The 23,030-nt window shown below is 40.8% G+C and overlaps 1 protein-coding gene across 1 annotated transcript; it reads left to right on the top strand.

Annotated features, from left to right (window-relative positions):
• Positions 1–417: 417 nt before the first annotated feature.
• Positions 418–21,950, top strand: LOC133755699 (zinc finger protein OZF-like). The gene is made up of 4 exons (XM_062185730.1): positions 418–455; positions 1,555–2,330; positions 14,458–14,494; positions 20,597–21,950. Exons 1-4 carry the CDS (start codon positions 418–420, stop codon positions 20,733–20,735), a joined length of 990 nt encoding a protein of 329 aa, XP_062041714.1. The 3' UTR covers positions 20,736–21,950.
• Positions 21,951–23,030: the final 1,080 nt, after the last annotated feature.

Here is a 23,030-nt window from a genome sequence, read left to right as displayed (position 1 = left end):
GTGTTCGATCACAGGTGATGATAACATTTGAAGACCTAGCTGTGTACTTCACCTGGGAAGAATGGCAGAATATGAACAAAGCTCAGAATGCTAGAAACTTACAGCAGTCTGGTCTCCTTGGGTGAGTGACATCCATCACAAGCTGAATGGCAATATTTTCTTGCTATTTGACAAATAAGTGAACACTTCATAAAATTTAATAATGGGCAGGTATAAATTTAAGTACATGAATAATCTGAATACCTGTCATCAAGGAAAGGATTCATATTGGAACATCTGCTGCATAGCTCCTAGACCAAGCTGTACTCCTGTAGTTAACCCAAGATAGATTTCACAAAGTCTTACATTGTTTCCATTAATAGGACAATGCATTAGCAAACCTGACTTGATCTTCAAGTTGGAGCAAGGTGCAGAGCCATGGGTGATGGAAGAATGTCTAAATCAGAGCCTTCCAGGTCAGTTTGCACATAATGGGCAGGGGGGCCAAGGCAGAAAGAGTGTAACAGGTCTTGACTGGTGCTCTTTCCATGATTTATTACCAAGTCTTGCTCCTGATGACAGCTGGTTTTGTGCAACAGACACTCAGACACAGAGTATCTAGGGGTAACAGTGTTTCTCCAACTCTTTTGTTCTTGAGTGAAGATGTTCTTTGATTTCAAAAAGACAAAACCCTTCCAATCCTCTTCTGATGTTACTAATGCACTTTTCTGATTTAGATACATTCCTCAAATGCTAATTTGTCCTTCTATACCCTTTCATAACTTTTCCTTCATCAAGTTATTAATTCCTTTGGTGCTCATTAACTGGGTAATTTGTTACTTATAGAAATTTGTTACTTACTCATCACTCAGATTGAGTTCCAATCATGTTTTCCCGGGCAGGAAACTTGCTATTTTAGCATCTCAGGACTGAACCAGTAAATGCTTTCTCTTTCTTTGTCTCTTCTTTTAATTTTTTTTCTCTCTGTGACTCAGATAAATAAGAAAATGATAGGTTGTTGGAAACATTTGGTGAGCCAGAGGCTGACAACCCCCTGTTTCATTCTCTCTGTGTCTCGTTCTCTGTCTCTCTGATTCTCAAGTGAGTAAATAAGTAACTAAACGGCACAAGATGGTCAGGAGTAAGCCTCTATGATGTGATTAACACATGTTGCCACAAAGCCCATTCTGCCATACTTGAAAAAAAATTAAGTTAGTAAACAAGATTGTGATGAACTTTGGGTTATATATTGGATCAAATTAAAATATCCATGTATTAGAGTGTAAAAACAATATAATTGTCATAAATTAGTATCTTGAACTGATATTGTAAAAATCTTATACTGCTTGGATAACTAGTAACTTCATTTCCTTTACATGAATATGCTAGAAGAAACAGTTATATGTGATTCATTGACATGGTTTTTTTTATTATTATTATTATTCTTACAGTTTCCATGAAAAGGGGTGACCTGTCTAGGATCGACCAGGAAAGGACAAAAATCTGAATCAGAATGTAATGAAAAATAATAAGACATCAACTCCCAAGAAAGCTGAATTAAGAAAAACATTTAAGTTCAAGCCATATTCCAAAACTGATTATTGAAAAGAGAAATAGTGAGCATGGAAAAGCTGCTTTCCAGAAATCATACCTCATCATACATCAGAAAATTCACACAGAGGTTAAACCTCATAAATGTGATGACTGTGGAAAAGCCTTTGGCCACAAATCAGACCTCATCAAACATCAGAGAATTCACACAGGGGAGAAACCTTATGAATGCAATGACTGTGGAAAAGGCTTTGCAGCTAAGTCAGACCTCATCAAATGTCAGAGAATTCACACAGGTGAGAAACCTTATGAATGTAGTGACTGTGGAAAAGCCTTTGGCCATAAATCACAGCTCACCAAACACCAGAGAATTCACACAGGTGAGAAACCTTATGAATGTAATGATTGTGGAAAAGCCTTTGGCCAGAAGTCACAACTCACTGATCGTCAGAGAATTCACACAGGGGAGAAACCTTATGAATGTAATGACTGTGGAAAAGCCTTTGGCCACAAGTCAGACCTTATCAAACATCACAGAATTCACACAGGTGAGAAACCTTATGAATGTAATGAATGTGGAAAAGCCTTTGTCCAAAAGTCACAACTCATTAATCATCAGAGAATTCACACAGGGGAGAAACCTTATGAATGTAGTGACTGTGGAAAAGCCTTTGCAGCTAAGTCGGACCTCATGAAACATCATAGAATTCACACAGGGGAGAAACCTTATGAATGTAATGACTTTGGAAAAGCCTTTGTACAGAAGTCACAACTCATTGATCATCAGAGAATTCACACAGGTGAGAAACCTTTTGAATGTAAGGATTGTGGAAAAGCCTTTGGCCAGAAATCAAACCTCAGACCTCATCAGAGAATTCACATAGAGGAGTATCCTTATGAATGTAATGACTGTAATGACTGAATTACAATTCATATGGTAGCCAGGGCTAAACCAGGTCAAAGCCTGAAGTCAGGAACTCAAGCTAGTTCTCCCACATAGGTGGTAGGCATCCAGTCACTTGAGCCATAATCTGATGAATCGCAGAGTATCAGGATGGTGAATTTGATTGCTGCAATAGAATCCAACCACGGCTACTGCAATACGGAATATGGTGAATCCAAAGAACATATTATATGATATACCAAATGTCCATCCCTAGTAGACTTATCCTTAATGTCTGTTTTCTAGGTTTGTAGTGGTTCTGTCATAATTTTGAGAAAGGAGATTACTCTCAGTTTTGTTCCATAACTTTGCTAAGATGTGCTGTGTAAGTTTTAATTTGTAATTTTCCATAATAGCCCTTATAAAGGCCTTGCTCTCACAAAAGAGCTTAAGTGTGAAACTCCTCAAAAAAATTTAGGAGCTGGTGTTGTGGCAAGCAGACATCTGTAGCACCAGTATTTCCTTCTCCCCACCCCTGTCTCTCTTTATAACTGCCTATCAAATAAATAAGTAATAAATAAAGAAAAATGAAGAATTTAGTTATCTTACTCATTTTTTGATATTGCACAATGCATTCATTGTACCCTAGAGTGTGTAATATAGACATTGGTATGGAATGTAGGAAAAGGGATGGATATTCTGAAAGAGTTCACTCTTTAGACTTCATTTCTTTCTTATTTTTTTTTTTTGACAGGCAGAGTGGACAGAGAGAGAGAGAGAAAGGTCTTCCTTTGCCATTGGTTCACCCTCCAATGGCCACCACGGCTGGCATGCTGCAGCTGGCGCACCACACTGATCCAAAGGCAGGAGGCAGGTGATTATCCTGGTCTCCCATGGGGTGCAGGGCCCAAGCACTTGGGCCATCCTCCACTGCACTCCCAGGCCATAGCAGAGAGCTGGCCTGGAAGAGGGGCAACTGGGACAGAATCCAGCACCCCAACTGGGACTTGAACCCGCTGTGCCGGCACCGCTAGGCGGAGGATTAGCCTGTTGAGCCATGGCGCCAGCCTAGACTTCATTTCTCATACAATATTCCATGGAGGCTGGTCTTGCTGCCATGGTAATCACTGGGAACAAAGCATCAGTTAACCAAGGAAAGCTGCTGTATTTCTGAGCCAGAGCTTTCAACACACAGTGTATGAAACTACATTTGGCTTAAATAAGAAGGGCCCTTCTGCTTCTCTTTTCCTCCATTCTGAATATAGGTTACATTGCAGAGCACTCCTCACCACTTTTCTGTACACTGGCACTCCCTAATCCTTGCTATCTGAGTCCTGCAAAACTGCTTCTGAGGGAAGTAGATTCCTTAGGGAACTACATGTTGCCATTTTCTCCTTTACTTATCACAAGTAATAAAGCTTTCTTCTCAGCAATTCCCAGTTGAAGCTGATTATTCCAGGACATTGCAAATGATTGGATCTCTTGTGTCTGCTAAAAATGACTGTATTTTTAGAGGGTGCAGGTAGGCTTCTCTCCCTTTCAGAGTGGAGTTTCTCCTGTAACTGTGGCATGAGGAAGCTGATGGCTTCTCTTAAACAGAGTTTAACACTAATTTTCCATCAGGATATTGGACACTGGTCCATGTGCTGTGTCAAGGTTTGAAGTCACAAGAGAAACCACAGGCACAAGGTGGCAGGCTTGAGCTGGATGGGACTTAATACTAATAGCTGGATCGGAAGGCTTGAACCACATTTCTACTAGGAGCAGGAACTGGAAACCCTGGATTTCTCTCCACATGAAAAGTTTCTATCTGTAACCCTTAAGGACTATGTGTCTTCATCTAGGCCAACAGTGGTTCTGGGGTTAATACAGCATGTATAGGGGTTAAAGGGTAGGAGAAGGGTCATTTTGAGGTCTCAGGAAGAGGAAGAAAAGAGCACATAAATACGCTCAACCTGATAATCTGTTGATTTATCTCCAGTAAACACAGCAGATGTAGAGGAATTGACTGATGGGAGGGGCTTCACTTGACACCCCAGGGGGCTTAAGAATGTCCCTGTGGTTAGTATACAGTTGATCTTCTCTATATAAATTAAAAATGAATTCTAATGAAGAGTGGGATGGGATAGGGACTAGGAGTTGGGATTTTTGAGGGGTGGGAATGCAGGTATGGGGGGGAAGAACAGCTATAATCCAGAATTTATTTTTTTGCCACTGTGTAGTATTCCAGTGTACATATCCCATATTTTCATAATCCAGTCTTCTGTTGATGGGCATTTAGGTTGATTCCATGTCTTAGCTATTGTGAATTGAGCTGCAATAAACATTGAGGTGCAGTAAGCTCTTTTATTTGCCAACTTAATTTCTCTTTGGTAAATTTTGAAGAGTGTGAGGGATTGGTCATGTGGTAGAGCTATATTCAGGTATCTCCAAGCTGACTTCCATAGTGGCTTTACCAGTTTGCATTCCCACCAACAGTGGGTTAGTGTCCCTTTTTTCCCACATTCTCACCAGCATCTTTTGTTAGTTGATTTCTGTATGTAAGCAATTCTAAGTGGGGTGAGGTGAAACCTCACTGTGGTTTTGATTTGCATTTCCCTGATGGATAGAGGTCCTGAAAATTTTTTCATCTGTCTGTTGAACATATGGATTTCCTCTTTTGAAAAATATCTGTTTATGTCCTTAGCCCTTCTCTTAAGTGGGTATTTTGATTTGTTGTGGCAGAGATTCTTGGATCTCTTTGTAGATTCTTGTTATTAATCCTTTATGAGCTGAATAATTTGCAAATATTTTCTCCCATTCTGTCAATTGCCTCTTCACTTTCCTGATATTTTGATTATTACTGCCCATAGCATGCCTTGAAATCTGCTATTGGGAGGCCCTCAGCTCTGTTTTTGTTATATAGGGTTGTTTTAGCCATTCAGGGTCTCCTATGTCTCCATATGAATTTCAGCATCATTTCTTTCAGATCTGAAAAGTGTTTCTTTGGTATTCTGAATGATATCATATTGAATCCATAAATTGTTTTTGGAATAATGGGCATTTTGATGAAAATGATTCTTTCAATCCATGAACATGGAAGATTTTTCCATGTTTTTATATCTTCGTCTATTTCTTCCTTTAAAATTTTGTAATTCTCGGCTGGCGCCACAGCTCAATAGACTAATCCTCCACCTGAGGTGCTAGCCCACTGGGTTCTAGTCCTAGTCGTGGTGCTGAATTCTGTCCCAGTTGCCCCTCTTCCAGGCCAGCTCTCTGCTGTGGCCCGGGAGTGCAGTGGAGGATGGCCCAAGTGCTTGGGCCCTGCACCCCATGGGAGGCCAGGAGAAGCACCTGGCTCCTGCCTTCGGATCAGTGTGGTGCGCCAGCTGCAGCATGCCAGCCGTGGTGGCCATTGGAGGGTGAACCAATGGCAAAGAAAGACCTTTCTTTCTGTCTCTCTCATTGTCCACTCTGCCTGTCCAAAAAAAAAAAAAAAAAAAAGTAATTCTCATTGTATATTTCTTTGACAACCTTGATTAAGTTTATTCCAAGTTATTTAATTTTTTTAGTAGATATAGTGAATGGCATTGATCTTAGAAGTTCTTTCTCAGTCGTGGCATTGTCTACATATACAAAGGATGTTGTATTTTGTGTTTTGATTTTATATATATTTTAAAAGATTTATTTATTTATTTGAAAGAGTTACACAGAGAGAGGAGAGGCAGATAGAGAGAGGTCTTCCATCTGCTGGTTCACTCCCAATTGGCCACAATGGCTGGAGATGTGTTGATCTGAAGCTAGGAGCTGGGAGCTTCTTCTGGGTCTCCCACATGTGTGCAAGGGCCCAACGACTTGAAGCATCTTCTATTGCTTTCCCAGGCCATAGCAGAGAGCTGTATTGGAAGTGGAGGAACCAGGACTCAAATTGGTGCCCATATGGGATGTTGGCACAGGCCAGGTCATTAACCCGCTGCGCAACAGCAGCAACCCCTGATTTTATATCTTGCTACTTTACCAAAATCTTCTATAATTTCCAATAATCTCTTAGTGCAGATTTTTGAATCTCCTAAAAGAGAAGTCATATTGTCAGCAAATAGGAATAATTTGATTTTTCCTCCCCAATTTATATGCCTTTGATTTATTTTTCTTGATTAATGGCTATGGCTAAAACTTCCAGTACTATATTGAATAGACATGATGAGTGTGGGCATCCCTCTTTGGTACCGGATCTCAGTGGGAATGCATCCAACTTTTTCTCATTGTATTTGATGCTGGCTGTGGATTTGACATAAATTGCCTTGAGTGTGTTGAGGAATGTTCCTTCTATACCCAATTTGTTTATAGTTTTCATCACGAAAGGGTGTTGTATGCTATCAAATACTTTCTCTACATCTATTGAGATAATCATATGATTTTTCTGCAATTTGTTGATGTGATGTATTGCATTGATACATTTGTGAATGTTGAACCATCCCTGCATACCAGGGATAAATCCCACTTTCTCTGGGTGGATGACCTTTCTGGTGTGTTGTTGGATTCTATTGGCTAGAATTTTATTGAGGATTTTTTCATCTATGTTCATCAGGGTAATTGGTCTGTAGTTCTCTTTCTCTGCTGCATCTTTTTCAGGTTTAGGAATTAAGGTGAGTCTGGCTTCATAGAAAGAATTTGGGAGGATTTCCTCTAGTACTTCTTTAAATTTCTGGTAGAATTCAGCAATGAATCCATCCAGTCCAGGGCTTTACTTTGTTGGGAGGGCCTTTATTAGTGATTCAATTTCTATCTTAGTTATGGATCTGTTTAGGTTTTCTAAGTCTTCATGGTTCAATTTAGGTATGTTGTATGTGTGTCCAGGAATCTAGGCCATTTCGGCTAGATTTCCCAGTTAGTTGGCATACAACCCTTTGTAGTAGTTTATGATGACTCTTTTATTTCTGTGGTGGCTGTTGTTACATTCCCTTTTCCATTGCTAATTGTATTTATTTGGGTCTCTTTCTACTTTTTTTGGTTTGTTTGGCCAATGGTGTGTAAATTTTGCTTATATTTTTCAAAAAACCAGCTCTTCATTTTGCTGATCTCTTGTAATGCTGTTTTGGACTCAATTTTGTTGATTCCTTCTCTAATTTTAATTGTTTCTCTTTTACTAGCTTTGTGTTTGGTTTGCTCTAGTTTTTCTAGATCCTTGAGATTCATTGATAGTTCATTTATTTGGAGCTTTTCTAATTTCTTGATGTAGGCACCTTTTGCTATAAGCTTTCCTCTTAACAATGCTTTTGCTGTATACCATAAGTTCCCCCCCCCCAAGGGAACGGGTTTATTGGGAAAAACCCAGCAGACCAGAGGGAAGGAGCAAAAAGGAAAAGGAGAGAGAAGGAGAGTGTAAGAGAGAGAGACAGAGAGGAGAGGAACTAGTGAGGAGAGAATAGAAAGAGCAAACAAGAGAGAAGAGAGAAGCCAAGAGAGCCACGTGTTCAGGAACAGGTCCTTTTAAAACTTTGCTGGAGGGTGGGCAGGAAAGCAGGAGCAGTGAATCCCATTAAGATGGGAGTGGAGCTTGACAATAGCAGTTGGTCCATGTGGCCACCTAGCTTTCAGCAATGGTGGTGGGGGCTAGGGCCTAGGATGTAAATCAGGGTGTAGATTGTGCCATAGGTAAAACCGCCATTTTCCTAACATTCCCCCTTTTTGTTCTTTATAAAGCAGGAGTTGTATGGGATTACATTAGTCCCAAAAGTCCAGGAGGGGTAGAGTGATGGTGATTTGTCTTTAGAGCTACTTCCTGCTGACATGGGGCAATGAGGTATTCTTTGCTGGCATGGGGCGATGCCTCAAGCCACTGTCTTCTGGGTGGGGATCTGAGTGTATCCCTGTAACAGTATTTGGTTGACCGCCTGATTGTTGCAGGCCTTCGTTTGTTCCATTATAACCTGCTGTAAACACTTAAACAGGCAAACAGGCACTGTAATATAAAAGACAGGGTGAAATGGCAACCAATGATCCTAAGAGTGGCATTAACCAGGTAATGAGAGGATTTCATAGAGGAGAGGAAATGAGGGGGGTCTCTTGACCCTTATGAAGACTGTTTGATGGACATGGTTTAAAGCTGATCCCAGACAAGACCGAGAGAAAGGCCACTCATCTTTTGCAAGTAGAGGGGTTTGTCTGTAGTGAAATTCTGAACAACCATATTATATCAAGTGGGGGAGAGGACCATCAGTACACACAGGTTGAGAGTAGAGCCATTGATGTTAGAATAGAGGCTATGGTTACAAAGGAATGAGGCCCAAGTGGGCTAGATACAAAGGACAGAGTCATTATTGGAGAAGCTAAGAATGGTGTTATCTAAGGCACAACTAAGTTTTCTGATTGAGAGGCAAATAGAATCTGACAGAAGGGGCTTTATAATAATCTGGTGGGCTTTAAGGCCTTGTTTTTTAAGAGGCCCAGACGTATCTTATCTCTTCACATAGGGTACACCCTAAGGGAGGTGTGAACCTCCTTGGGAAGGCACTCTGTTGACTTCCATTACCTAGCTGGCCTGGGAGGAGAGCTGGCCAGGTAAATGCAGGTGGCATCTCTAACAGGAAAGTTACAGCTCTGCCTGCAATGTTACTTACCCTACTTGGCCATTTCCTCAGCTGCCGTGGTCACTTTGGAAGCTGGGCTGAGTGGAGGGCTTTTCAGCTGAGAAGCAATAGATCTGTGGCTCTGATTTGAAGTCCTTCCACTCCAAGGCAGTTCCATTTCCAGTGATCCAACTTTAGGCTGGCAGAGCTACCAGGGCTCTTCACAAGCTACTTCTGCTGAAACCCAGGTTTACCACATCGAAAACCACTGCAGTGGACTGGCCTGTTGGGTCTCCTTGAGGGCAGATCTCTGTACAGAACAGCCATTAATAGCCTGCCACCCATCTTTACTTTGCTTCTGATGCCTAGCTTTTTCCTCTTGGTTTTTGTTAAAGCAGACCAGAGGATGCAAGTCAAGGGAGTGCTCAAGTCCCATCACTAATCTTTGTGGCCTAAAGTAGATGTCTATAGTCATAGGCATGTTCTGCAGTGATTTTCTGAGGTAGACAATGCCCATGAGGAAAACTATGTTCTTACTTTAAAACTTTCTTTCCCTTTGGTCTGAAAGGGAGGTTTTTTTCTACTTACTGTTTACTTTGCTGATGGCGAAGTAAATCTAGCTATGAAATTACAATTTAAGCTCTCATTTTGGCTTTGCTATTACATAAAGATGTTAACCATCCCTTTTATAAGATCTAAAGATTAAATTGTGCATCCTAGAGAGTCCTTCAATATAGCCAGTTCTACCTTGAAGAAAACATAGAAATGAGAGAACAAGTCAGGCTTAGAATAGAGAAATGAGGGAGTAAGTCCTAGATTGCCTAACAATATCAAATGAAAACTTAGCAAGTGATTTCAACCATTAGATAACAATGTAGGAAAACATTTACCAGAAGGTCCAATGCCTTCTATAAATGTTAAGAATACATGTATTGGAGACATCTCTTAAATATTTAATGTGGTGTAGCTTGTTTAACCAGCAAATTCAAGCACAAGCATATAAAATGTTTCTAGTTTCTTTCTACCAACACGTTTAAAAAATATAACACAGAGATTCAGGTCACATGAATCAAAATGCATCTTTGAATAATTTCAGCTGTTTAAAGTTATGGGCAACCTTTTACCTATAAGTCAATAAAATAAAAATATAAATTTTTCCATGTAGACATACAATATGTATATACATATAACATAAAAGATAGAACAATAAAGCATTTTCAGAATAGCTTTTTAAAAAAATCTTTAACTCTTTTTTGTAAATTACCAGTTGACTCGAATTACTTTCTACTCTTAGTAATCTTAGTTAACCATACTTACACTCAGTTGGTACCTGTAACACATTATTGGCTTCATCTGTTTACAGAGCAATCCCAAATTACTGAATACAACAAAAGTGTCTGGAAACAGTCCATCAGGACCTATAGGAGGACAGCTAGACACAGAACCAACAATGTTTTAGTTTTATGAGCAAAAAATCTGATACATAAAACTGTGGATGACAAGACCTTAAATAGCCATGTTTAAAATTATAATTACATTAACCAACAAGAGGCACTTGCTTACTTCACAAAGTATTTTTGAAAGCACCTGTAGGATTTTACAAAGCATTTAACTCTTTTATGCCTCTGGGGCTTTCTCATTAAAATAAAATAAAATAAAATAAAATAAAATAAAATAAACCATCACACAAGTTCATTAGACTTTTTAATTCTCAGACATTTGTATCAATACCATTTTATATTATAGAAACTTAAAATTTAGCACCACTTCACATCTTGACAGTACATCTAGTATAGTCCAAATAGCCTGATTAGTTGGTGTCTCTACAAGATGAGAGACATATATGCCCTTAGATTTTTTTCAGTTTGGCCCAAACTGGAAAAACTGAAGTCCAAAATTTACTGGAAATTTCAGTCCAAATTCTTTGGAACTTTGATTTTTTTTTTTTTTGAATGTCTGTCAAGGATGCCAAGAAGGCTCAAAATCCAAAATATGTGGTTGAAATAAGATTTCTTAACATGACATAATATAGACCAATTTGACATTGTTACAAGATGATTATTTAAATGTTTGAAAATAAGCACATATTTAAATAACCCATAGATCTTAAAATAAACACTCAGCTGTTTTCAAACAATTAGAATTTAACAGAGACATCAAAAGAACATAATAGATTACTTTAACTCATTGCTTTAAGAGAATCAGATTCTATGTCAAAGAGAAATAGATTAGTGTACTTGTGATGTTTTCCATCTGCCAATGTCCTTGATGTACATTTTGAAATAACCTGTTAAAAATCTCCAGATTAAGATTAAGGTAACACAGCACATTTCAGCCTGAGTTACTCTAAGCAATGTTTAACTATTTTCATAGACAGTTTATAAACTAACCCAAATAGTTTTTTATGGAATATAACATGCTGATTATACGAAAGTTTACATTTAGACTCATTTATTTAGTTTGCCTTTACCCAATTTATTTATTTTTGACAGGCAGAGTGGACAGTGAGAGAAAGAAACAGAGAGAAAGGTCTTCCTTTGCCATTGGTTCACCCTCCAATGGCCGCTGTGGCCGGCGTGCTGCAGCCAGCGCACTGCATCAATCCGAAGCCAGGAGCCAGGTGCTTCTCCTGGTCTCCCATGGGGTGCAGGGCCCAAGCACTTGGGCCATCCTCCATTGCACTCCCTGGCCACAGCAGAGAGCTGGACTGGAAGAGGGCAACCAGGACAGAATCCGATGCCTCTACCAGGACTAGAACCTGATGTGCCGGTGCTGCAAGGTGGAGGATTAGCCTATTGAGCCTTGGCGCCGGCCTCCTTTACCCAATTTAAATTAGCAGTTACACTTAAATGACTTAGGCTGCTGTTATTATATCATATATCTATCTGAATTTGATTAAAATTGCATTCATATAAACAAGTACTAATTACCCATTGCTGTTTCATTGAGTACTGATTACCCAAAAACCTGTTAAAATAAATTGCAAAAATAAGTTCAGCAAGTTACAAAGCAATTTTTTTTTTTTTGGACAGGCAGAGTGGATAGAGAGAGAGACAGAGAAAAAGGTCTTCCTTTGCCATTGGTTCACCCTCCAATGGCTGCTGCGGCCATTCATTGCGCTGATCCTAAGCCAGGAGCCAGGTGCTTCTCCTGGTCTCCCATGCGGGTGCAGGGCCCAAGGACTTGGGCCATCCTCCACTGCCTTCCCAGGCCACAGCAGAGAGCTGGCCTGGAAGAGGGGCAACTGGAATAGAATCCGGCGCCACGACCGGGACTAGAACCCGGTGTGCCGGCTCCACAAAGCAATATTTTTAAAGGTAGTGATCTTCCTAGATTCAAAGAGAAATTCCTTCAAACTCAGTGTCTAGTTAGTTGCCTTTTTCTTAAAAACACCTTAGGCCCATGACGTCATAGTCAGCCACTTGGGACTGCATCAAGTCAGTTCCCAAAGGTGACAGTGGGCCAGAGGTCAATACACCAAAACAAAAAGTGGAGGTCAGAAGACAGGATTTTCCTGTCTGGCTTGCTCATGATAAAACAAAAGAGCCATCAGAAGGGTGGGATACCTAATTTTTTTCCTCAATAAGCAGAGAGTCCAAAAGGATGGGATTACCACTCACTTGCTATTATGGAAAACTGGAACAAGATAAGGAGGGACAAAAGAACAGTTGGTGGACAAGGTCTGGACAGTGAAAGCATGGAGACAATCATTCCCAAACTGAAGAGACAGACAGAGTAGACTTTGGACAAGGCCTGGTTCTAGGACCAATCCTGGTTCTAGGATAAAGTCCAAATTCTAGTGAGAAGAGAAGAGAGAGAGCAGAGAGTAGAGAGATGAGAGGGGGAGAGGAGAGGAGCACCAAGAGTGCAGAGAAGAGAGAGTGAGAGAGAGAAGCCAAGAGTGAGGAGAGAAAAGAGAGAGAAGAGCCATGCAGTGCTTGTTTAAAGATTCAAAACCAGGCTGGCGCCATGGCTTAACAGGCTAATCCTCCACCTTGCGGCGCTGGCACACTGGGTTCTAGTCCTGGTTGGGGCACCAGATTCTATCCCAGTTGCCCCTCTTCCAGGCCAGCTCTCTGCTGTGGCCAGGGAGTGCAGTGGAGGATGGCCCAAGTGCTTGGGCCCTGCACCCCATGGGAGACAAGGAGAAGCACCTGGCTCCTGACTTAGGATCAGCGCAATGCGCCGGCCACAGCGGCCATTGGAGGGTGAACCAACGGCAAAAAGGAAGACCTTTCTCTCTGTCTCTCCCTCTCACTATCCACTCTGCCTGCCCAAAAAAAAAAAATTGTTAATGTCCAGTGAATTTTTTAAATTTAGATGTGCTTTTTTTTTTGGACAGGCAGAGTGGACAGTGAGAGAGAGAGACAGAGAGAAAGGTCTTCCTTTGCCATTGGTTTACCCTCCAATGACCGCTGTGGCTGGCATGCTGCAGCCAGCGCACCGCGCTGATCCGAAGCCAGGAGCCTGGTGCTTATCCTGGCCTCCCATGGGCTGCAGGGCCCGAGCACTTGGGCCATCCTCCACTGCACTCCCTGGCCACAGCAGAGAGCTGGACTGGAAGAGGGGCAACTGGAACTGAATCTAGTGCCCCTACTGGGACTAGAACCTGGTGTGCTGGTGCCACAGGCAGAGGATTAGCTTATTGAGCCACGGCACTGGCCAATGTGCTTTTTAATCTTAAAGTGGAACTCCATTTGGAATAGCCACATTTAAGATTGCACTGAAACCATATGTCTATCGAACAGTGCAGCACTAAAGGTAACTGAAACTTACTCAGTGTTTGTTTAGCTTTATTAGAACTGTGATAGGCACATTGCAATATTGTCTAATTTATTAGAATACTATTTTGTGTTAACAAATGGGTATACTCCCAGAATTAGAAAGTGTTAGAGCTAAGATCCTAACCAATTCTCTGCCCTCCCTCTGGGCTACTCCAGTACCCTGGGATTTCTCTGTAATTCAAGCCAGAAGGGTGACACCATCAAAGTCATGACACTGGTGATGGAGAGAAGGCTGTAGTTAATGAATGTTAAAGAGTTCCACTTGGGAATACTCCTCTTGATAATTGATTGTGTCTGTGTGAGGGAGGAATAAAGCAGTTTGTGTAGGGCGGCCTCCCACTTCTGACTCAAGCAACAGAGTTGTCCCTAGCGGGAATGAGAGAGACACTGTCACAGCATTTGTTCAACAGAAATTGAAATTTAGCAAATTTTGATCATTGGAATTACTAGTACAGTATGACGAACTGAACCCGATTTTTGTTTTAGCTGTGACTCCTTTATATTTGGCACAAATGCCAGGTGACAACTATTGGATGAGCACTATTATGTAAAAAAGGCATCTATGTAACAGAATGATGCATGGATGCATGGATTGGTGTGTTTGTAATACTGTTATAGAAAGAACACCCCTAGCTAATTCAACAGCCTCAAATTTACAGTTCATAATATTTGCAAACTTTAACGGGTTTCTTTTTTAATATCTCTTCTATAGATACTAATTCAGCTCTGAGCCACCACACATGCAATAGGTAAGAGCTTTGATGAACTCTTTAATTATGAGCTTATCTTTGCTTCTGAAAGAATGCCAAGTGATAGCACTTGGGCCTGAGCCATCTACCTGGGCAGAATCTATCAGATTATGCTATGCCATGTACTTTGGAAGATCTGATCTTAAAAATCCAAAGGATACAAGAGGTGACTAAGAAGAGAACTTGTACGAATTCAAGCACCTCATAAGCTATTGGCAGGTGCCTTTGCCTTACGAATGATAACTATGAAGGGAAAAATGAAAACAAATTATGCTGGAAAGTCATAAATATGGTATTTTTATTTCTTTATATTTACCAATTCTGAAGAATATTCTTGAAAGTTATTTGCGGTCAACAGCATTATGGTGTTTGATTATTGATCAATTTACATATTTTCACAGAAACATTCATCTCACTATAACCAGCATATTTAATCTGTTTAATAAATTTTGTTGCCAAAATGCTGCTGCAGATCAGTACAGATGCCCTAAATGACAGGAAAGGACTGTACAGTTTCCCCTTACCCCTGAGGCCATGTTCGACATCAGCCGTGAGTTTATTACTTTTTATCCTGAAGGGTTTCAGGATCATTTTCACTTTTTTGGTCCCTGCTGCTTTCCTGTGCTCTGGTTATTTATATCCACAGGAGTCAGTGGTTAGTAATGTGGAATGGGAGCAAGGCATGGGAAATAATAGGACAGTGGTCAAATAAAACAAGTATATCATGGGAGGATGGATCTTTGTTGCCTCTCTCCCTGGTGGAAGAGTCTCCTTTAGTATTTGTATGCTGTGTGGTTCCCAGGGAGCTTTGTTTGGATCAGACAAGTCCCCCTGTGGGTGAAAGTGACTCAGACCATAGGAGCACTTGCATTTTCTGGGCCCCTGGGCTGGAGCTGGAATTCCCTCTGAGCTCTGTTTAGCGCTGGGTTCTACCAGAATTCCCTTGCTTGTTCCCTGAAGTGCTCTAGGTGAAGCTGGCACAAAACATTTGACAATTTTCACTCAGCCACCGACAGTTGCTGAAAACCTTCCAATACATGTATATGCCCTTATCTTAGCTTCACAAAAGCCATGCCCTAAAAATAAATACAATTTAGAAAAAAAAAATACATTCAACTACAGTGAGTTTCAGGTGACCAAGCTGTGAGACAAAAAGGCAAGGATCATTCAGGCCTTCAGGCTTTGAGTAGTGTGTTCCTGTCCAGGCATCAGTGAGGCCTTTACCTAGGGTTCCCACTAGACATGAGCAATTATTTAAAGCTGTTTCTTTTTTTAAAATTTTAATCAAAATATGTATACTGTGTGGTTAACTGCAGGAGCATTGCTGATCACTTAATTTTTTAAAAAGATTTATTTATTATTTATTTGAAAAAGTTACACATAGAGAGGAGAGGCAGAGAGAGAGAGAGAGAGAGAGAGAGACAGGTCTTCCCTCCAATGGTTCACTCCCCAGTTGGCCAGAATGTCTGGCCGGAGCTGCACCCATCTGAAGCCAGAAGCCAGGAGCTTCTTCCAGGTCTCTTCCACGGGGGTGCAGGGGCCCAAGGGCTAGGGCCAACTTCTCCTGCTTCCCCAGGCCATAGCAGAGAGCTGGTGGGAAGTGGAGCAACCAGGACTAGAACCAGCACCCATATGGGATGCCAGCACTTCATGCCAGGGCGTTAACCCACTGCACCACAGCACTGGCCCCTGATTACTTAATTTTTTAACTAAGATGTGTTCCTAAGATCTTTTATGATTAGCATGCCTTAAAAATTAGACATTTTTTTCCTGTATCTTTCAACTTTTTGCCTTTTCACTTGCTAAAAACTATTTTTGGTTTTCCTTTGGCCTAATCTGACCTTCTATAATCTCTGAATTCTCAGGTCAATGGAGACACAGGCTGAGTTGTGATTTAGTCATTTTCCTCCTTGTTTTCATCCATGTCCCTGGGCCCTTGCCATGTATAAAATATTCCATAGCACTTCTCAAAATAGTCTTTAAAACTCTAAGCTTTATAAATTAAGTACTAACATTAAACTTTGAAAAATATTTTTATGAGAGATCCTGTATTTGGCCATAACTTCCACTTTGTTCACTATGCAAATGTAGAGGTATCTCTTTTGTGTCTCTAAACAAGAAGGCTGACATCAAAGGAAGCTGGTGTTTCCTTGCTGAGTCTGGCTCCTAGAAAATTAGAGTGTGCAGGGAAATGTTTGGAGGCACTTACTAGCACAACTAACACAGGAGGGCTTTAGCGATTCAAATCATAAACCTAAGCTCACAAGGGTAAAGCTAATTTTAGAATAAAATATATGACAAATGGATGAAGTACAAAAAGTAAAAATACACACACACAAAAACTAATCTAAGTGCTAAGATGACACCAGGCAGGCTCAGTTCTTCAAGTTGGAAAACTTTGAAGACTACATTTTTACCTGTAATTCCCATCTTTGGTTTCCACCATTTTTGCTCTCTGAACTTGATCTAAATTCAACCCATTTAAAAGGATCACATTGCTTTATATGACCTGGCAGAAGTAAATGTAGAATTTCCTTAAATTGTGGATAGAAATGGAATGGTCATGAGTTTGAGCCTGTGGAATTTATAATGCATTATATAGCTATACATAGCATTTTATTATAGAGATACAGAGAAGAGGCAATTTTCAACTACAGAATTTTGAAAATATCTAAAATTATCAAAAATAAGAAGATCTGGGGTGAATTCAAATTAAAATGTAGGAATGACATGCAATTATTCCTATTTGCATCATGAAGAGGTGACTGTGCACTAAGTCTGGATTTAAAACAGGTGGACTGAAGGAAGTGCACTTAGAAGTCTGAGAAATCTGAGGGCAGTCACTGTCCTCCCTATGTTACTGCTGCCCACTAAGAAAACAACAAAAACTGAAAGAAAGGAAAAAGATGAAATGCATGAATGCTTGTAGAAAGCATTGGAAGTACAGAGGACTGTCTACGTGTTGAATGTTCAATGAAATCTTTTACATTTGATTTTACCAGTGATCATTTTTATTTCATGCTGGTTTTCTGAAGATTATCAGTTAAAAAGTTTGCATTATTTTGACACATTGTGTTCCATCTCATTGCTTTAGGCATAGAGTTATATTTACTATTTCATGCAGTATTGTTTACTATCAGGCACTGAACTAAACTGAAGAAAATCACCAATTTCTAAAAGATACCATAAATCTAAATGGAGGAGGAGCTAGAAGTTAGAAAAACCAAGTATGTTGGATATTGCATTAAATTTCAGAGTAACATATTTATTTCTTATATTATATGTAGAAATACAGCAAGTTTTATTGTGAAAGTATCAGTTAGTGTTACGTGAAAGCAGCATTTAAGAAATCAGGTAAAGTATGAAACAATCACTAGATAGTATGCATAAGCCATAGTAAAATTGTTCCTTAAACTTTATAACATGTAATTCCCTAAGAAAGGCAATTCCTTAGTTTCATGAAATGGAATACCTCATATACCACATAAATTACCCCTGGGGATTTAGCATATTTGAATATATTTTCAAAATTCTTTATTTCAGAAGGGCCAAAGGACATATCTGTTACTCCTTGAAAAATATAGCAGAAATAATGTTTATAATATACTGAATAATATTTGTGAAACAAATTCTAGCTTCAACTTACTGATCCAGAGCTAAATTCAAATATACTGGCCATACACTACCAAGGCAAGTTTATCCATCAGGCAAAATGCAAAGTGGAATTTCATTTTATTTAATCTTAAACATTATAATTCCCATCACGCTACATGTTACAAATTTCCATGGCAATGTTTGAAAGAGTCATCATGAATATTACAATAAAATTTTAATGTCAACTTTTTGGATTGTTGATATAAGTTCTACTATCCTTTGAATGAGATAGTCCTAATTTGCTTTTTAAAAGGATCTCTGCCTTTACTGTTGAATTTTATTTCATTTTGCAGAAGGAATGATGGAGCCACACATTATCAAGTTTAAAGAGCCCTGTACATCCATGAAATAATTTTTATTGTGTGCCCTACTAGTCCTGACTAACATTTTCATATGATCAACCTCTTTTTAATGTGATCCTGGATATGAAATTCCTGCATAAAGCATTTTTTTCCAGAAAAACCAAGTATATGGTAAATGTAGAATAACTACTATACCACACATACTGTTATATAGAAATTTTATAACACATTTTGTATTATTCTTGAAATAATTAGATAAAAATGGAATCTTTCAACATCAAATTTTATATATGCAAACATCTAATTAGCTGTTCTGGGAAATGCTAGAGGTTTTTTTTTTTTTTTTTCTGCTGTCATTATTACATTTTTTAAAAAATTCTTCATGGCCTAGAAAATAAAAATCAATATATCTGTTTTTATTCCAAATATTCTTTTTTTTTTCTAGATATATAACAGATAGAGTTAGACAGTAAGGGCGAGAGACAGAGTTCGCTCTGTGCTTCCCTCTGTTTGTTCACCCCTCAAATGGCCCCTAAGGCCAGAGCTCTATGGATCCAAAGCCAGGAGCCAGGTGCTTCTTCCTGGTCTCCCATGCAGGTGCAGGGGCCCAAGCAGTTGGGCCATCCTCCACTGCCCTCCCGGGCTACAGCAGAGAGCTGGACTGAAAGAGGAGCAACCAGGACAAGAACCTGGTGCCCATATGGGATGCCAGCGCCACAGGCGGAGGATTAACCAAGTGAGCCATGGCGCTGGCCCATTCCAAACATTCTTAAAGGATGAAAAATGTAAAGCATAATAATTCATATATTGTTAGAAACTCAGAGAAAAATAAGGAAGTGATATTAAATTCTAGACTGCAGTAAGAAGACAGTCTTTCATTTCTTTCTTGAGTTACACTCTTGTCTCCATCCAGATACATTTTCCTTGTATTAAGCTTTCTGTTAGAGACCTGGACTATGGAATTTCTATGCAGAGGAAGCCTGTGGGTCTTCCCTTTAAAGGACCTGTCTCCCTAGCTTCCCCTCAGCTGCATGTTTGGGGAGTGCCTCCTCCTAACTCCAACAGTTTTGGATTTTCCTTCCCAAGGGACAGCTCACGTCGGGATGCCTGGGTGCGGGCTTCTACATACTTTCAGAGGGCTTACCGCACCGGTCCCAGTCTATTCAGGCCTGAGCGCTGCCTACTGGAGGGCCGCGCTGTGCAACTCCCCACCTGGGCTCTACCTGGGCCCTGCGCCAGAGCCCAGTGCCCGCCAGTGCACACACCTTGGAGGCAAAAAGTCCTGGCACGCCCTGCGCCCACGGCACAAGCACCTGAGGAAGTCTGAGAAACCTCTCTCAGCCTGCGCCAGACTTGGCTCTGCTCTGCCATTTTCAGCCTAATTACGCCTAGTGTGGGCTCCCCCAGGCTCCCCCTAAGCTTTCCTGTGGGTGACAGTTTCCAAATGGCACTGATAAGTCACAAAGCGTGGGTAGGGGGTGGGGAGTGTGTGCGGAGCAGTGGCTGGCGGGCGTACTGTGTTTTGGATTATTGTTTTTTACATTTTGTAATATGTTTTGGGTCTCCTCTGCATATGAACAAAAATGATCAAATAAAATCTATATTGTAACTATTCATTTTTGGGTAAAGCATATTTGTATGAAATAAGAAGACTTTCAAAAATATTCACTTTGCTTTCGCCATACCATATACATTTTAAAAACTACTAAATTGGATCTTCAACTTAAGGGATATTATTGTAGTGTTATTATAAAAGAATTAACATTTATTCAAAAGTAAGGATTCTGTGGCCAGCGCGGTGGCTCACTGTCGGGGACCACGCAACACGTGGCCTCTTAGCAGAAAGCTACTGAAGTAGAGCTAAGCAGCCAGGGTGGGAAAGTACTGATAATGCCACCCTGTGTCTTAAGACTTTATGACCATTCCCCAACCTGCACAAGCATTGCAGCTGCAAGATAACCTTGTGACCTCCCTCTGCTTGCACAGGCATTGCGGCTGCAAGGTAAACTACCCTCCTCCCCCTGCCTGACATCCTGCCTTCACGATATATAAGTGTGTGGTTAAAAAAAATAAATTCGCAGCTTGATCAGGATCCTTGACTTGCTGCCATCTTTGTGTCTCCTGTCCCTTTTATTTCTCTTTCTAGGTGCTCGGGCCCCAGTTGCTGTTCCATGGGATGGGACAACTGGCGCCCAACGTGGGGCTCAAGTGTGGCCATTGGGGTTCGAGTGCCTGTAAGATTGGAGGAATGCCACTTTCCAGGAGAAAAACTTGGATCCAAGTGATTGTGCGACCGGCTCGGAACTGCCCACCCAAGATCATTAGCATCGGTCGACACTGCAGAGTGAAGATGGTGCAAGGTAAGTGATGGCCATGGAACAGGCATTATCGTCACAGGAAATGTTCATTTCAGGTCTCAGGGAGGCTCTCAAGACACAAGGAGTTCGGGTTAAAAATAAGGATCTAAAGGCATTTTTTGAGTATGTGAAAAATTTATGTCCCTGGTTCCCCAGGAAAGGAACAATTGATGAGGTCAAGTGGCAAAGAGTTGGAAATTGTTTAAAGGATTTTCATGATTTCAGTTGAAGTAAATGTTACCTTTGTAAAGTTAATATTACTATGTGAAATGAGAAATTGTGGTTACAAAGTGTCCGGACTACCCATTCTGTTTTTGTGTTATGTACTAACTCTACCCTTATTATTGATAGGAATGCTCTGGCAGAGTATGCTTGGTTTGCTTTACCAAAGAAATGTAAACCCAAATATGCCACAAATAGTTAAGAGTCCACAAACCTGCAAGAATGTAACAATTACGGTACTGTTTTTTATGTCCCTGACATGGGTGCCCAAGAAGCTAATTCCCCCTCAGATATGTTTCAATTTATCTTTAAAACACCTTAAATATTATTGTGTTTGATTTCTGAATGTAAACTTTTATGAGAAATTTGCATTGTATTCTTATGATGATGTGTTAAGTATGCCTACACCTTGATGCAACCTTAGGGCCAAATGTAAGGACAGATTTTTAAAATGAAGAGGCTTGTATCTAGGTTTGGCTCTGATGAACAAGCAACGTGTCTGCCAGATAACCTTCTCCTGCTCCTTGGGAGCCTGGCCAGTTCCCGGGGAGGAGGATAAAGGAATGTTTCTGATAAACAGGTAGGCAGGCTTCGTGTCTCTGCTCTCTGGCCAAGATCCGGGATGGGACACACTGCTTGCCTAAAATCTTGGCAATGAGCCACCCTTGTCCTTGGGGGCTTTAAGAGGGAGCCAGAACAAGCCTCTGCTACTGCTGTTTCATCCCGGGGGAACACACAGTCAAGCTGAATGTTAAACATGCCTGTGATGATTACTGATAATGTTTAATTCTCAGTACAGATTGAAGATTGCCTAGTGATGCCCACAGTACTGTAAATTCTACCAAACATAAGTACAACATGGACATGGATCAATTGGCTACTGTGGCTGAGGTGTTCTGTGACAGTCCCTTTCATGAGAGATTAACACAATGAATTCACTTAAAAACAGGACATTCAGGACCTGCCACTCTGCATGATATGTCATTACAAAAATCAACAAGGAGGGTTATGCCCAACAAAATGAGGGTGCTATAAATGTGGGCAAAAATCATCCAAGAGCTAAAAATCAAAATGAAACTCTTCCTGGGATTGCCCCCAGTGCAAAAGAAAAAGGCATTGGGCCAATAAATGTAGCTCCAAAGCCGATAAAAAAGGTAATTCATTAAAGAACAAAGTTCAGGAAACTGGAAGAGGGGCCAGCCCCTGGCCCCAGTATCTCAAAGAACAAACCCTGGGGCAGTACGGTTTGCCACCTCCCAGCCTCAGGCTAAGCAAATACCTCAACAATTGCTTCCCTCCAACGAGCAACCCCAGGTGGCGCAGGACTGGACCTCTGTGCCGCCTCTGATACAATATTAGATTCCACCCAGGGCCCACAAATCATCCCTACAGGGGTTCAGGGCCCCTTGCCTTCGGGTACCTGTGCTTTTATTCTCGGCTGAGCATCAGCTACCCTTAAAGGCATTCAAGTTTTTCCCGGTATTATTGACGATGACTTTACCAGGGAGATAAAAATCCTAGCAGCTGCTATTAATGGAGTAGCTGTCGTTCCACAGGGCACCCATCTAGCACAACTGGTTCTTCTGCCTTTAATTACTGGAAATACATCCTCAATTTCTTCCAGGCTCTGAGGCATTACCCCTTTGGGTTCCTCAGATGCTTATTGGGTCCAGCCAATTACAAAAAATAGGCCTGTGTTAACCCTTACTATTGAAGGAAAGGATTTCAAGGGCATTTTGGATACAGGGGCGGATGCCACAGTCATATCTCAAGATCATTGGCCAGCCCATTGGCCGCTGACCACATTTCTCACCAATTTGTGAGATATAGGCCAGTCCAACAACCCCCAAGTCAGCTCAAGGGTATTACACTGGAAAGATAAGGAAGGCAATCAGGGCACTGTGACTCCTCTTGTATTACCAGGCCTCTCTGTTAACCTGTGGGGATGTGACATTCTCTCCCAAATGGAAGTTATCCTGTGCAGCCCTAGTGCTGTGGTCA

Source organism: Lepus europaeus, unplaced genomic scaffold, assembly GCF_033115175.1.
Source record: "Lepus europaeus isolate LE1 unplaced genomic scaffold, mLepTim1.pri SCAFFOLD_80, whole genome shotgun sequence".
Taxonomy (NCBI): Eukaryota; Metazoa; Chordata; class Mammalia; order Lagomorpha; family Leporidae; genus Lepus; species Lepus europaeus.
Note: the sequence above shows the minus strand (reverse complement) of the source record. Positions and strands in the feature narration are given on the sequence as shown.

Bases quoted from the DNA above. Each gene is read 5' to 3' on its own strand.
- LOC133755699 (XM_062185730.1), top strand. From the start codon at position 418: ATGGGTGATGGAAGAATGTCTAAATCAGAGCCTTCCAG. The intron at 456-1,554 runs GTCAGTTTGCAC...AAAACATTTAAG, and splicing joins TCTAAATCAGAGCCTTCCAG to TTCAAGCCATATTCCAAAAC. The intron at 14,495-20,596 runs GTAAGAGCTTTG...TTCTCTTTCTAG, and splicing joins AGCCACCACACATGCAATAG to GTGCTCGGGCCCCAGTTGCT.